The sequence below is a fragment of the Nannobrachium achirus genome, assembly GCF_963921795.1.
Source record: "Nannobrachium achirus genome assembly, chromosome: 2".
Lineage (NCBI taxonomy): Eukaryota > Metazoa > Chordata > Actinopteri > Myctophiformes > Myctophidae > Nannobrachium > Nannobrachium achirus.
In genome coordinates, this window is record NC_137811.1 from 76,081,843 (window position 1) to 76,099,321 (window position 17,479).

Genomic DNA, 17,479 nt, shown 5'->3' on the forward strand with positions numbered 1-17,479 from the left:
ATAGATGTATTACTATGATAATGATAATACACTATAATAGATTATAATAGTGGTTATAACACAATAGAATCTATTATCATGTAATACAACTATATCCTGGTGGTCTAAATGAAAAGTCAGTGAGTGATCAGTCATTATGAAGTGTTTGGCCCAGTTTGGCCTAGCTCAGACCTACTCTAGATTGGATACTTTTTAGTACCACGTTTAGTACCACTTTCACACAACTCTACCCAGGTCCTTGTAGTGGAAAACCTGTCACGAGTGGGCGGTGTGGTGTGGAGTGGTGTGGTGTTGGGCCAGTGGAAAAGGGGCCAAAGTTAAAGAAGGCAATACATTCTCTTAACTTTTAGCAGTGTGGCTTTAGGTTGAATTTAACCTGCATTTTCTTAAAAGTATGACAATAGAAATCATGATACATTATGTCATGTAATAGTATAGAATTGGGTGCCCTGAATGGATTGTGGTCCCTGCCTTTACCTATTTCAAGTTGTTCTTGGCCCTCTAGCCAGCCTACTCCTCATGCTCTGTTTTATATATTTCATCAACCCGTGTCCTCTCTCCACAAGCCCTCTGCTCCACTTGACCACTATCTCCATCTTTGTCCTTTTTCCAGTCCCATTCCTGGCCCCTCCACCTCCCTGTGTGACTGGGACCCCTTAGTAGCCACCAGGGGTGAGTTATTAGTGCCCGAGGAGGCAGAGAAATGATTTCATTGCGTATTCAGGTGCAGGGATGGATGGCTTTGGGAGACAGTGGAGGGAGTGCTGGGGTGGAGAGCCTCTGTTGAGAATAAATATACCTGTCTCCTGCTGATGCATGGGGCTGGCGCTCACCGCAATGCAAATCAAGCAGCTTCTCCCAGGAGAAAGTGTCTTCCAGCATTACTCACCCGTTCCCACCTGGAGCCAGCCTACAGACGTACCAGATTTAGACCAGGCTGTCTGTGTGGAGCAATGCACTCAACAGTGTCTTCCATACAGAAGCAGTGAGTTTGATAATGTGAGACGCAGCAGAGCCTCGCCTCGTTGGATTTCCCAGGTGATTCCCGGGTGCCGCTGTTCATTACCCCGCCTGACTGATACATCATTACTGACTGAGGACTGAGGACGCACATCAGGGTGGGAAGGAGGGGAAAAGATGAGACGAGGGCTGTAAAAGGATTCACATGTCGTCACAGCTCAAATCTAAGCATTCTCTCTGTGTGCGTATGCGCTTGCAGTTGTGTGTGTGTGTGTGTGTGTGTGTGTGTGTGTGTGTGTGTGTGTGTGTGTGTGTGTGTGTGTGTGTGTGTGTGTGTGTGTGTGTGTGTGTGTGTGTGTGTGTGTGTGTGTGTGTGTGTGTGTTCGAGAGAGACTGTGACGTTTTATGGCAGTATTTATTTAAGAGAAACTCTCCTGCATTGGTGTGTGTCTTCATATTTCAGAATCATCTTTATTTAACGTCACATCACACGATTACAAGTGTGAAAGAGTGGGTGAAATCATGTTTACAGTTACAGAAAGAGTTGAAAATATGCGAATTGAGACTAGAAGAGAAAGGTACACAGAACAAAATATCAGGAGTGCACAGACACATTTACTAATACAAATTGCAATACATACAGTAGGTGCTGAAGGGAGGCATGCAGAAATGCTTCTTGTGCAGGTCAATCAATAATATTTTACAATAGCAGTTTATTTTTCAGAGTTAGTGTGGAAGAGTCCTTGAGCAAGACTCAGAACGCCTAGTTGCTCCCATTGAGAAGGTTGGTGCCTTGCATGGTTTCCTCTGCCATCGGTGTATGAATGTCTGAATGTAATTAAGAATCTCTGTGCCTTGGATAAAAGCGCTATAAATGCACCATTTACCATTTATTTCACAAGATAAAAAGGGTGAGAGACCTGAGGTGTCAGCCTTGTCCAAATGCAGAGATGTTGAAGAGGTTGTTGATGTGAGGCATGACAAGCAGGGCAACATACTGTAGCAAACAGCATTCTGCAGTCTAATGTATTAGTCTGATTCATCTCTAAGGTTGCTAAACTAGGAACTGGGTAGGCAGTACAATCTGCACTGCGTGTTGATCTGACTCTGAGTTAAACTATCGCTGTGTTTCATTGTGTTCACACATACACTACTGAACATACACATACAGTCCATACATACATATTGTATATGTACTTCTCAAGTAGCCTTCAGCCATGTGAAATGGTTTCACATGGCAATATCTCAGCCATGAGTTTTGGACATGCCATCACATTATGCTGTATAATATTCAGAAAAATGTCTGCCTTCAACTGTGCGTTGACACATTGATTCCAGGGGAAATAGTGCAGATTGGTGCAGCGAGTGCTCCTGTCTTTGTCCTGACAGATGAGCCATGTCTATCCATTCTGCTCTCTGGAGATGACGTTCCTGCTAAGCCCTGGCCTGGGCTCCCATGCAGCGCTCAGCTCTCATTTCCCTGCTCCTGGTGATGAGTCTTTGTAGGCCAGAGTCTTTGGGCTTCATTGACAGAAGCAGCAGGGAATAATAATATAGTGGCAGAGTGTTTGGATGTGTCAGCTCTCATATCTCTGGCACTTCTATTAGAAATAGATCCTTAACCCTTGGCCCCTGGCATCACATCCACATAGAGTGATCAATCAAAGCTCCAGTTCCCTCCCTGCTGATTGGCTGGATATTGTTCTCACCCAGTGGACTGAGGTCACATGATGCTGTCTCCTCCTGCTGTCATGTGACCTGTAAGAGTGATGCAACACTAACTGTGGACAGGAACCATGAGGATTTGGGACCTCAAATACAAATACATTTATATTTTTTCATTTTGCAACTGCAAAATGAATAAATGTATCCATCCCATTAAGTATTTTCTTCTGCATTTCTGGCAACAGATAGGGTTGACTATATTTATGCTTCCATTTACATGTGTATAGAAATTACATTGAACATGGTAAATGTATTTAATGATACATTTTCCTATACAAAGCTACCAGTGTATTCTTTACTTTTGTAAACATAATTCATGTCGCCAAAATAATTCCCCCATAAAACGGGGTGCTGGTCTGTAAAGATTTTACCCTAACCTAACCCTGCTGTATACACATGTATACACACGACAATGATGACTAGAAGATGTCACCTCTATGTTTTCTCCAGCAGTAGCAGTAAAATGAATGCAGCTTGTGAATCACTAGAAGGTCGGCCGGCTACGCCGGCCTCCCCTCTAGGTCGTCGCGTTGCGTCTATAGGAGTAAATATTCGTCGAAAACAAATCCCTGAGGTACAGGGTGGCCACGATCTGATGGTTTTTTTGAGAAAAAAAGTTTTTTGAGAAAAAACATTTTTTTTGAGGAAAAAAAAAAAAAAATTCTCAAAAAAAAATTTTAGAGAAAAAAAAAATTTTAAGAATTTTTTTTGAGAAAAAAAAAATTTGAAAAAAAAATTTGAGAAAATTTTTTTTTGAGAAAAACAATTTTTTGAGAAAAAAAAAGTTTTTTGATAAAAAAAATTGAGAAAAAAAAATTGAGAAAAAAAAATTTTTTGAGAAAAAAAAATTTTGAGAAAAAAAAATGTTTGAGAAAAAAAAATAGAAAAAAAAAATAATAATAATAAATAAAACGTATTGGTGATGCGCTGACGTGGTGTATACGGATGTTACTGCGATTGAGGTGAAAGAGAAAAGTGGAAAGTTGTGAGCTAATTATTAGCTATTTTTGTGTGTGTGTGTGTGTGTGTGTGTGTGTGTGTGTGTGTGTGTGTGTGTGTGTGTGTGTGTGTGTGTGTGTGTGTGTTCTGGCTACGCCCCCCTCGGTTGAAATTGGATCCGCCGGTCCCATAGCTGGGAATACGAGCCAATGGACGGCGGTCACCATGGCAACGGGGGGCCAATGATAGAGTTATGGGCGGTTTTATTCCCTACGCTCTACCGACATCTGCTCTAGCTATGAGTTGAAGTGGAGGCGAAATGGGCGTGTATGGGCTTGGAAGTGGGATGCGGCTCTAAGAAAAATGTAATAGTAGATAAGCACAGTGACTCGGCCATGCTTGCAGCCGTGTGTCTGCTGGAAGTCACATTTCCACCATATTGTTTAATGGCAGATTAGCCAGAAGAATGAGCTGTAATAAAGCCACAGCGCATGGTGGGGGTCACCTTCAGGATGGGCTTATGGTCATTTGGGTCGTTATCACGTCGTGTCCCTCCACAGCGTTGGCATGAGCTCCTCGTCACGTGAGCCAGGGATTTTTCAAGCTGCCCACTGTTAGTGTGTCATTTTCACACCACTGTTAGTGTGTCATTTTCACACCACTGTTAGTGTGTCATTTTCACACCACTGTTAGTGTGTCATTTTCACACCACTGTTAGTGTGTCATTTTATCACCACTGTTAGTGTGTCATTTTCACACCACTGTTAGTGTGTCATTTTATCACCACTGTTAGTGTGTCATTTTCACACCACTGTTAGTGTGTCATTTTATCACCACTGTTAGTGTGTCATTTTATCACCACTGTTAGTGTGTCATTTTATCACCACTGTTAGTGTGTCATTTTATCACCACTGTTAGTGTGTCATTTTCACACCACTGTTAGTGTGTCATTTTATCACCACTGTTAGTGTGTCATTTTCACACCACTGTTAGTGTGTCATTTTCACACCACTGTTAGTGTGTCATTTTATCACCACTGTTAGTGTGTCATTTTATCACCACTGTTAGTGTGTCATTTTATCACCACTGTTAGTGTGTCATTTTCACACCACTGTTAGTGTGTCATTTTATCACCACTGTTAGTGTGTCATTTTCACACCACTGTTAGTGTGTCATTTTCACACCACTGTTAGTGTGTCATTTTCACACCACTGTGCTAATGTGAGATATGGCAGCAGATGCAGGCAGCAGAGACAACAAGCATTATTCAGCACCTCTGGGCCATAAAGCTAGCTAGCTATTAAACATCATTTGAAAGAATTATCTTTTTGGCACAAATAATATGGCAGCTTCTGATGTATTACAATAATCACTACATTCCCTATGGGTCTCAGCCCTCTGTGAGCAGTATTGCTATTTGTATGTGGGCCTTCATGCATGAGCTTTGTGTGGTCTTGTTTGTACATGTTTTATTGTGTGGGATACTTTGATTTCACCAGAACTTGAGTCAGAGGTAATTACAGGCCACAGTGTGATTGGTAGCAAGTTAAAGTGGTGAGCGTGCTGTGCATGCACAGTGCTTTTGGTGGCAGCCTGCTACCATGTCAGCGTGGTTGTTAAGTGGCTGGCTGTTATTAATGGCTGTCTGGGTGAAAGGTGGAGTGGGAAATGGATGTGGGTTTGTTGTCTGGCATCTGTCCCACCTTGAGTAGAAGGGAAGGAGATCAGAGGTGAGATCATCTGTCCCACCTTGAGTAGAAGGGAAGGAGATCAGAGGTGAGATCATGTTGGAATGCAGCCTGGATGAGCTACAACCACACACTCACAATAACACACTACAACCACACACTCACAATAACACACTGCAACCATACACTCACAATAACACACTACAACCACACACTCACAATAACACACTACAACCACACACTCACAATAACACACTACAACCATACACTCACAATAACACACTACAACCATACACTCACAATAACACACTACAACCATACACTCACAATAACACACTACAACCATACACTCACAATAACACACTACAACCATACACTCACAGGCAGAGAAATGTCCACAATAACACAGCCAAGGCTGTTGTGGAGAGTGAATGTTTCTGAAGGAGGACTGTGGTTCTTCTCTCTACTGTGTGTTGAGGACTGTAGTCAGGAGTGTAGAAATATTGAGCTCAGGAGGACCATTTTCAGAGGATGTTCCATGAGAAAATCAATTATAAGATGCTGGAAAACTTGTTTTGCTGGCAAAGCTAATGATAACTGGTCATTTTCATCTTATTCAAACAATCATGATGAAAGTGTCAAGTTATCTAGTTAGTAAACGCCTGAGCAGCTGAACCTGTGCTCTTTTCATCCTCCGTCAGTGGACAGCTGTGCTGGAGGCATTATGTTTTAGGTTTGCTAAAACCCCCAAATTCTTAAAAGAAATAAGTACATGACCTCGGTGTCCTCTGTGGTAGATATCACAACGACAGTGTTATCATAATGATTTGATTCATTTAATTTGGATTCCATTATCAACCAGCAGTATTATATCCACAGTATAATGAACAGCCAGAGCTGAGCAGAGCTGACCTAGTAATAGGGAAGCGAGAATAAAAATTAATAAGAACACACAAAGTACATAAAAATAGCAGCAGGTTTAAATCAGTGTCATGTGTCCAGGGTTTGTATGGGTTTCAGATTGCATGACCTCAAACTCCTGCAGCTGTGGTAGTAATTGTCTAGTGGTCCAGGACCACCACTTATGAATGGTCTCCGTCTAATAAAGGTGATTTCAGCTCAGACCAATAAAAGGTGACCGGTGCTCTGACCACTATTGTTTCTCTGTGTCCTCTCAGCGGCTGGCTGTACCTTCGATGAGGATTCAGACCCCAATCTGTGTGACTTCACCCAGGGGGAGGAGGACCACTTTGACTGGCAGCTGTTCCGGACGCACAACACACCTCATGCCAGCGCTGAGCTCCTGCCTGGTGAGTATTGTGACATTTATTTTGACAGTGTATCTTCTAGACTAGATCCATAGCAGTGGTGATTTTGACAGTGTATCAGAGCATACGAGCGGAGTGGAGCGCGAGCGGTGCGGGGAGCAGAGCGAGCCGTTTTTTAGTTGAGCGTGAGCGAGCGACCTTTATAATGGGTCTGAGCGCCGACCCTCCTCCGCTCCGAGCCGATCCTGTTGGGGCCGTGCGCCGCATGTTTCCAACAAAACAGTGGCGAGTGAAAAGCTCTCTTAAGTCTCCATCAAAGCCGAGGCTCACGTTAGCGCAGCCATTTGTGTTGGGAACACACTGGCAAAGGAGAAAGTGTTTCGGACATGGTAGCAAACAACTTTTTTGACTCTGATTGACGGCCCTGAGCGGAGCGCGGAGCGAGTGCGGAGCGAGAGATGCGAAAATCAAGTTGAGCGACGGTGCGGCGGGGAGCGGAGCGGCCCGGTGGCCGACCAGAGCGACGAGCGAGTGGGACAAGAGCCCTCTGGAGCGCGGAACGGCTTTTGTCATCGCTCCACTCCGCTTGTGTGCTCTGCAGTGTATCTTCTAGACTAGATCCATAGCAGTGGGTGCCACCATGTGTTACAGTGTATCTTATAGACTAGATCCATAGCAGTGGGTTCCACCATGTGTGTTTAGTAGGGATGTGAATCTTGACCACTGAGGCGATACGATACGCATCACGATACACTCCCAGCGATACGATATAATTGCGATACATTGAAATCTTGCCGATACGATACATCACGATACACCCCTGACCCCGATACGATGCGATATGATTCACAATATTTTGCGATACACCCCTGGTCCTTACGATGCGATACGATTCACGATTCGGTGCGATTTAACACAATGCAAAGGATTTATATTAAAGTCCATGTAAATTTCCCCCCAAAAAAATTACTAAAAATGCATTACATTTAATTTCCAAACAATTTATTGTTTCACTGTAGTACTAGGCTCTGTCTAACAATCCAACTTATTGAAATCTGGGAGAACACTCCTTGCTGGCTGGTAAAATTGTTTGATTAATACTATATCATTATTATATATCATTACATCCTCAACAGGTGGTCAGGGACCCCTAGGGTCCTCAGAGTTATGTGAGGCGGCCAAATATTAATAGTTAGTTTTTACAGTAACCAATTGAACCCTAGCAAGTAGCAACCCTATGGGGGAACATTAGCCAATACATTAACACTTATTGAGGGTTTAAGAGATAATAATTCATGGATTATAATGAATAACATAAATCCATCATATTAATAGAAAAGATAATGTGTGAACAAATAAACACAACATAGTAATGTATTAATGTCACTGATGAAATAGTGCTGTCAAACAAGTCTCTGACAAGTTTTAATCTGCAACAGTTTTATATAATAGCCTACAGTAGTCTAAAATAACCTACAGTGGGGGTCCCTGCTTGATCTCTCTCTTCTCAGTTAAGGATCCTTGACCTGTATTATTATTATATTGTATGAATATAATCTAGGATTTTGCCATTTCTAGCCAAAATGTTTCAAAACGTAGATATTTGAGTCACAACGCGTTGCGTTGTGAGCTTGTAGGTCTGCTATTTAGGTGCGTGCGCGACACCGTCGAGCTGCCAAGTATAAATCAGGCTCCAGCCTCTCTTTGCAGAGGGAACAGCAGCAGCAGAAGAGTGTTCTGCCTGCTACAGTAACAAGTTGTGAAACAGTGTCAAATACTTTGTTTTAATCGCTAGCTGCACGCCCAGTATCGTTGTTGTAGTTCATACGTGTGTGTAGTTAAAGCGTGGAAGCTTCTGCTTTGTTTAAATCAATTCCGTCGCAGACTCGACAAGAAGAACAAACGGGTGTGGAATGTGGATCATAATATCACGCAGCGTGCTCCAGTCCAGTGACACAACAACGGATCACATCAGCGAACATTGGACAGGGATGTTATAAAGCTAAACGTGGTACTAATCTTGCATGTATAACCAGTGGGCTCACGAGTGCTGTCTGTCTGTCTCTGCATTCCGTCGGGTCGGGTGTTCACTGCGCTCCGCTGAGTATAGCAGAGCAGCCAGTGCTGCTGTAAAAGACGCATGTCTTTAGAGTCGCTACAAGTGCTTTTTGGGGGGAGGGCTGATGGGGCATTCAATGCGCCTCGGAAACACAGTATAGAATGAAATACTATTATGCAAAAACCGATCCAACCGTGGAATGTACCGATCCAGGTCACTCACGATACGATACATCACGATTCCAGCCGTCAATTGTACCGATCCACCCTGAATGAACCGATTCACTCGTATCGCGCACGTTTGTATCGCGATTACGATCCGTACCGGTATATCTTCGCATCCCTAGTGTTTAGTGGACACTCAGATGCTATGTGAGTTTAAGACATCCACCAGTGTGCCTCAGTGTGACAGATGAATGCATTCATGTTCTGTGGCGAGGCTGACGCGTCCAGCAGAGAGATTGTGACGGCGCTCAAATCAACCTTGAGACGACCGGCGTCCATTTTTAATTGATCAGCATTAATCAAGCAGGCAGCAACCTGGTGGTGTCTGCTTCCTGCTGACCCCCGAGCATCACTTTGATGTTAACCAGGCTCTCACCCTGGATAATGGAAACACACCATTTCCTGACAGCGGGAGATGGCATGCATAGTTTATGAGGAGCTCCTCTGCTTCTCTCTGTATTAGCAAACACCCTACCAGGAGGAAAGTGACAAAAAGCTCCTTGACAGAGATATGTGTGGTTGTGGAGGGCTTGTGGTGGCCTCACCCCTGCAGACATGCCAACTGTCCAGGGGAGTGATTAAGATGCATAAGCAGCCAGTCAGTTAGCCGATGAACTGTGAAAGAGACCTTGGCACCACGATACTGGGATCATCAATAATCAATGAGTCATCGTATAACACAGAGAGAGAGAAGTCATTGTTGCACATTAATAAAATCATGTTAGTTTGGTATTGAAACAAAAGAGGTAGAGAGAAGTAGGACAGATAATGTGGTTACTGAACACTGATGTTGCAACGTGGCAGAACAAATAAGTGTGATGCCAAAAATAAAGTGAAGAAGACAAATGGAGGTGATGAGGAGGACAAACATGAAGATAAATAACAAGGTTCACACTAATCAAGAGCGGTTAATTAATAAACTATTTAACGAGGGACCATGGAGCTTCCCTGAGGAACACCATGCTATTTTTAAAGGCACAGTGCTTGTGATTCTGATTGGTAGATGTAGGACAGTTCTATCATGCCCCTCCCCCAGGCTCTGTGCACATAGAATACCTGCTTTGATAAATGTGATGATAATCCTGAAACAGTTGGACTGCACCTCTCTCACCTCTGCATCATCAGCATTCCAGACACAATCTGCCCACAGCCACCAAGCATGTCAGTGCAGACGACGGGATAATTAATACTTTTCCCTTCAGGTTTAATTAGAGCTTACTGCCTCGTCAGACGACCTTTACAGCATTCTGGGACCTTCATCAGAATGGAAGAACAGGTGGAAATAAGATGCTACAGTATATTCTGAACATGATGACTGAGGTCACAGTGAGCCAAGGTGTTGTGGAACGTCTTACCTGTCTGTCCTTCAGGCTCCAAGGAGTTTAGATCTTTGTTAATCTCATGGGGAGAATTCTGTTTCATCTTCACCCAGCTGATGCTGCTCAGATGGCTGTGGTGAGCGCTCAGGGGGAAGCTGTGTTAAATGTCTTGCTCAGAGATTAGTGGACACTAGTCCTGTGCCCGGGGGGGTGCACACATGGGGTGTGCACAGTATATGAGGGATTAAATGTAGGAGTCTCAAAAGTAAGGTTGGAGTGCCCGTTGTGCAGATCTTTATGCCCATATACGGTATGGTGTTCCAAGTTGGAGTGTACGTTGTGCAGATCTTTATGCCCATACATGGTGATCCGTGTCCAGGCCAGTCTGTAATGTCAGTACTATGACGTCAGAGTATGATGCAGACAGACGGCGGACAGACATTGGCTGTGTCCGAAATGCGGAACACGTTCCCTACTCCCTAACCCTAAATGAGGGATCCAGATGTAGTGTACTACAGTAGTGAACAAATCAGCGCATTTCGGACACTACTTCGTCGCCATCTGGTTGCGTCATCGCTGTCGCACAGTTAAAACGCTCTAGCGCTGGCTTTTGGAGCAATAAATAATAGCCGATCTACAAGCTCTCAACAGGGGGCGAAGCGACGCGTTGTGAGCTTGTACATCAACTCCCCAATGTTTGTGTTGTGGATTGTAAATAACATACCAGCATGTTGCTGTGTTATTATGAGAAATAGGCCAAATATAATTGTTTTTATTCATCACAATTCAATAAAATAATGTTAAAAAATATATAGGCCTATATGTATATTTTTTTAATTGTATTCATTCATAATTGGTGAATCAATGAATGAATAATGTTTATGCCACATTCATTTGTCTCACATGCAGATATACACCCATGTTTGTGATAAAATAGGTTATTCTTGCTAATTTAAATAACATTATTTTATCATGATTATCCGCAGCTGTGGAAGGTTGGGAAGAAAAGATCGAAAAACAAAAGCCTCCAGCGTCTATTCTCGTATATTCTCTTCATAAACAACTCAACTTTAGAGCTGTTTTTATCATTAAATGATGAAAAACAATTTTTGTTCTCTGGTGACAATGCTGTGGACATTTGTACGAGTTGTTTTCTTTAGCCGGTGGTTCTGCTACGGACGGCTCTGTTGCGTTTGCTCAGCAACAGGTGGCTACTCCTCCTGCCCAGAGACGCAGAGACGAGCCTGCAGTGTGCGTGTGCACGTGCACACCGCATGTGCGTGCTCAAAGCGCGAGACAGCGGCCGCAGCGCAGTGCATTGTGGGGCGGCAGGGCTTGAATAGTGACCATCGAATGCTCACTACAAATCCAAATGCATTGTGGGATACTTCAGTACACTATATTAGGGTACAAAAATGCTCACTATACATTCGGACACTAGTTCAAAATGGCGGAGCCCCCTTTTAGTACACTACATTAGAGAATAGGGTGGATTTCGGACGCAGCCATTGTGTAGTATCAGTGATGTCAGCATGCAGACAGACGGTTACCATGGCGGTGAAACTGTGTAGTATCAGTGATGTCAGCATGCAGACGGTCAGACAGACATTCGCTAAATTAATAGTTTGATGGGCTGTTAAGGGTTAAGTGTCTTGCTCAGAAATTAGTAGACATGGACGGACTGGGAGGCGAACTGGTCAACTTCTGATTACTAGGTGACCTGTCTAAGCTACGGCCGCTCCTTGAAGCATTGTGAATCTGTTAGTCATCTGATGACACAACGTAATAATATATAATAGTGACTCCTGGTGATTGTACACCGTGGCAGGTTTCACTGAGTTACTGTAGTTGGATCTCTTCATGCTACATACTGCACCGTATCTGCATCAGAATTCTGCATCTCTGCATGTTTTACTCCTAATCCTGCTGTGTTGAATCCGGCCTGCGCATCGCTCTGGGAGGGTCTCTATCCACCATCTAATCCTGCTGTGTTGAATCCGGCCTGCGCATCGCTCTGGGAGGGTCTCTATCCACCATCTAATCCTGCTGTGTTGAATCCGGCCTGCGCATCGCTCTGGGAGGGTCTCTATCCACCATCTAATCCTGCTGTGTTGAATCCGGCCTGCGCATCGCTCTGGGAGGGTCTCTATCCACCATCTAATCCTGCTGTGTTGAATCCGGCCTGCGCATCGCTCTGGGAGGGTCTCTATCCACCATCTAATCCTGCTGTGTTGAATCCGGCCTGCGCATCGCTCTGGGAGGGTCTCTATCCACCATCTTGGCAGCCAAGGTGCGAGGGGACAGCTCGTGTTCATGAGATCAGTCTATTTACAGTGGACCACTATTAACTTTCTGTTGCTGAGAAATTGGTGTCCAGGGAAGATTAGTAAACACAGCTGAGATAGCAGCAGAGCATGGAGCTCCCAGGAGAAATTAGACACTACATTTCTCATGCATGGGAAATGTGTAAAAAAAGAGGCTAGATGTCTTTTTTAATCAAACTTGCTCCTACTTCTTTTCTTTTCTTTTTTTGATAAAGGTCTTATCATTTTTCTTCAGACTGCCTTCCCCTTGCTTTAGGGAGAGAGAGAGAGAGAGAGACAGACAGACAGACAGACAGACAGACAGACAGACAGACAGACAGACAGACAGACAGACAGACAGACAGACATCTCCAACAGAGAGTGAGAAAGTACATAAATCAGAAAAGGCTTCCACTGCCAGATACTGTAACATTTGACACTTATCAGATGGTGCATAACATCTTTAGTCTATAACGTGAAGGCTTTGAAGAACTTTAATAAAAGGGTTGTACAGTATAATCGATTATATTTTTCAGCATTCTGGATTATGTGAAGGTCTTTTTTGAAGAGATGTGCATCATCTCCTATTTGCATATTCGCAATAAAGCAAGTTTTATACAGCAGCACCTGATCATATCAGTTTGAGGCCAGGTTTTCTGTAAGGATGGAAATTACACATAGATTTAATGCATTTCAGTTGTAAAGTAAAATAATCATCATAATAATAATAATCATGAAGAATCTGCATCCATCTGCAATCTTCAGACAAATGCAAAAAGCATTTTTCTTTTTTTTTCTAAAACGTTAATAGAGATCAACATGTCATTTTATGGAAAGCATTTGCATATCATCAAAAAGGTACAGGCTCTCAAACAAACTGTGGAATTGCTTTGCGGTCATGGTTCCTTGCAGATCAGTGACTTTGTGAATAAATGATACGTTTTGAAGCAGCAAAACTACTTTCAATAAAGTGGAATGATTTGTAGAAAGGCCTGCTAAACAAAACACTTTTTCTGTTTCCCCAGCTTAGGAAGAATGATGTGTAAATAAATATCATCCTTCATTTGCTGCCTACAGTTGACCAACCTTTATTAGAAAGCTTAAGCCCTCCTCACCTGAGAGATAATAAGCAATATATTATGTCAGGGTTTGGGTTAGGGTTAGGGTTAGGGTGCTTTCTCCCTGAAATGATGAAATAACAGGCTAATTGCACACTGTTTGTCTTTGGGGGACATGTTTTGTAAAAGAAGAACTGCTCCTGTGTGGAGATTTGAGGGTGCGTGTGGAGACCTGAGGGAAGCAGGCAAACAGATGGAGCTTGAAGTAAACCTTAATATAATGACCCAACAACACTTCAGCTTTATGTGTAAAGCTTGGTCTGTGCTGCAAGGCTAAAAGCCCCATTGATAAAGTAAATTAGAGATCAGATAACAGGTGTGTAGTTTACTCTAGCTGGTGATGGACATGCAGCTATTCCTAGAGGGGTAATAAACACACTTTATGTCTTGTTGCCTGAGAGGAACTTTTGTCTCTCTTCTGGGGGACTCATTACCTCTAAATAAGAACATATTTAGTATTTGCAGTGGCCCTGCATAAAAGTCTGAAAGCAAAGTTCTCTCAACCTCTTGTAAACTTCACCCATGCGATTCAAACCTTTATATTTTTAGGGTAACAAACCTCAAACCTCAGCTTATCTTTTCTATGAGGTAAAGAAGTGAACATTAATGTGAGTTACAGCAGTGAGTGGTTTCCAGAGCACTGATTTGTTTAGTCTAGACACAGTGTGTTATGCAGCTGATTTGCATCAGCTGTGTGCGTGCGTGCCTGCGTGCGTGCGTGCCTGCCTGCCTGCCTGCCTGCCTGCCTGCAACACACAAGCTAGATATGTCAACACAGCCCCTCCTGGCTGCAGTGTCTTTCTAATTAGTGTCATTTTGCAGGGACAACAAGGGCTCTTTTTTATGAGGGAGGTTGTCAGTTTAACAGCATCATTGAAGCTCAGGCACATTACAGCCAAACAGGCAGGTTTATGTTTGTCTTTACATACATTAGCTTATGGAGCAGGAGAGTTAGCAGCCTGATTTGATTAAGTCTAAATAATCTTGGAAACATCAGGACCGATCGGTGTGCAGCTTTGCATATGCAAGCCTTCTTGCACATTCCCAATAGCTGCTAGAGATACCATGCAAGGAGTGATCATCATCCACACTGTCAAAAATGTTTGTGGGGCTGGAAGTAAATCCTTTTAGAAAGAATATTCATAAAAAAGAGATTCTGATTCAGTAAGTTGTAATTAATTCGTACAAATGTGCCACCATGCCTGTGGGACATCTCTCTGTATGTGCCCTGAAATCACAGATGGGAAGAAAAGGTGATTTTTATTATGATTATTCTTGTCCATGTAGGATTTTCTACTGCCGAGTCAACTGATATGATAATCAGTGTCAGAGTGTCTTTTTACTGAAGGAAAGTATAGTTCAGAGTTGTGCTCGTTCACTGTAATTCTACATGGAAACTCGGGGCCGGTGAACATTATGATATTTGTTCTTACAGGTCATATTGTTGCATTTCTATCATTACCTACTGGCTGACTTGCTGCTCTCTAGTGAACACTTGGCTTTCATTTAAAGGTTGAGCACTTAGCTTGGGGGGGGGGGGGGGGGTCTCCTTTGGGAGCGTGAAGCTACTACCATCTGTTTGTTAATGTGATGCCACGTGTCTCCTGGGCTCACACTTGAGAGGACGATCTGGGAAACGGTGGACGTGCCTTGAGGCCATCACAGAATAATTGTGCACTCGCTGCACAGTGTCCAAGCAGCCCAAATAACCACTTCACACACAGGAGAAGTCCTTGAATTTCACTACCCAGATAAGTTGCTGTGCTGCACCAAAGCCTGCTTTATACTGCCAATGTTTTTGGAGCGGTGAAAGCGCTCCCAATAGACAGGTATGTCCGTGGGTATGTGGCTGGGTGGCTGGCTGGGTGGCTGGCTGGGTGGCTGGCTGGCCGTGTCCGTAGCCTGGCAATACCTTGAGTGGCCACACACAACACACTAGTTAAAGGAGGGGCGCTGTTTTGTGCAGGCCAGGCACACTCACCACTCACTCACAGGCACAGTTTACAGTTTACAGTTTAGGCATTTAGCAAGCTGCTCAGATTCACCGCTCCACTTCGAACCGAGGTTTGATTTTTACATGAAGCTTCAGAGGTGAGAGCAGTTACATGGTGGACCAAGATGTTTGTCCTGTCCTGGAAATCACATCCCATTGGTCAGAAACCTTCATTCATTCTGCTACGAGGCTTACAAATGTTTTCAGCACATTTTCACTGGCGAGGAAATGGAGCAGCTCTTCATTAGACAGCAGGGGTGAGTAGAGGATCATTTACAATCCATTTGTTACAATAACAGTGATCCCCCCACCAGGATCAATAGAGGTTTATCTGTCTGTCTGTCTGTCTGTCTGTCTGTCTGTCTGTCTGTCTGTCTTTCAGATTCTGTGTGTGTGTGTGTGTGTGTGTGTGTGTGTGTGTGTGTGTGTGTGTGTGTGTGTGTGTGTGTGTGTGTGTGTGTGTGTGTGTGTGTGTGTGTGTGTGTGTGTGTGTTTCTCTATGTCCCTCCTGCAGTGCTCTCCTCATTTACTGGCTCATCTCAGGTACAATCTAATTCTCTAGTATTACCATAATAACTCATGTGGGCTCAACACACCGTCAGGGTAATTGATAAGTAGGCATGGCTTCTGGGTGGAGCTATTTGCATATAATTGTGTTAACTGATATCATAATGAATGGGAAAAGGCCTGATGCAAGCAGAACGGCTGGCCGGAGATGGATGGCTGTTTGAGTTATACACAATAAGCAATATATTACCAGGTCTCAGCGGTCCACAATGCTCCGTGCTGTGCTGGTGGGTGTTTATTTTCCCCGGAGCGCTGTGGCTGGAGTGTGCCTGGCTATAAAGCACTCTGTACATCTGCCAGCTCTTTACTAGCGTCTAATGTCTTGGCTGTTCTCCCGTCCATCGCTCCTCAGTGGCTCCTTATGACATTACCCACTCTGTGAGCTGATGAGCAAGGAAACAGCAAGACGTGGAAATGGCTTTTAGGAGTGTGAATAAATAGAACATGCAGTGTGATACGTGAAGTGATGGCATTTATTTTTACACTGCATTTTCACAGGGATGATTTAAAAGATGACAAAATGGCTGCTCCATAATGTGTCAATATGCTTAGTATTCTGTGCATGTCCATGCTTTTAACCAGAGTGGGGATAATTAGCTTCTCAACCTCCACCAATCTTCATTATTCTCCTATTAATACATATGATAAGCTCATTGCCTTTTAAATGAGTTTCTTATGAATGACTTACAGTGAAGTTAGCTGAAAACAAAGATAAAAAGGGACATAATTAGTCACCGACTGGCCTCAGCTCAATAACTCCTCTGTGTTAGTAGCGTTGTACGGGAGCTTGACAGAGAATCTGCTGGCACAGAAAGACTAGACTAGACTAGAATAGAAAGGTCACATCCTATTAGAAGTTTTCCTTTGGCAGAAATTACAGGTCAAGCTTTTGCACTCAGCATCATGAATTGCAATGACGAGTGGGTTTTTAGAATAGAGCTGAGATGGGTTGAGAGCCAGAGCTGGTGGAGCTGTTATTAACCCTGGGCAATTTGCCTGCTTTAACGGATGTATTCTTAAGGAGTGCATTTATGTCAGCGCTGAAGCTTGAACAGCTTGAATGTAGCTTTTTAATACAGTGTGGAGAAACTAATTCACAAAGAGAGGAATGATAGAGGACTGGGTTGATGGGATAGCGTGAGGATAACTGGATCTCCCAGTAGAAAAACAAACAGAAGAGAAAAGTTGTCCTCTGTGTGAGGATAATTGGCAGCCCCCCGTCCCCCCCTCCCCTCGCCCCCCCTCCCCCCTCCCCTCGTCCTCATGTCCCTGTGCTGCCTGTTAACAATTTGTCATTCACTTCCTCTCCTCCTATC

At 43.6% G+C, this 17,479-nt stretch overlaps 1 protein-coding gene across 3 annotated transcripts in view; it reads left to right on the plus strand.

Annotated features, from left to right (window-relative positions):
- Nucleotides 1–17,479, plus strand: part of LOC308307774 (receptor-type tyrosine-protein phosphatase U) — a 212,400-nt gene that overhangs the window by 48,308 nt on the left and 146,613 nt on the right. For all 3 annotated transcript variants that reach the window (XM_080753053.1, XM_080753054.1, XM_080753055.1), the window contains exon 2: nt 6,491–6,622. In XM_080753053.1, coding sequence (XP_080609179.1) covers nt 6,491–6,622 — 132 coding nt within the window. The remainder of the gene's footprint in view (nt 1–6,490; nt 6,623–17,479) is intronic.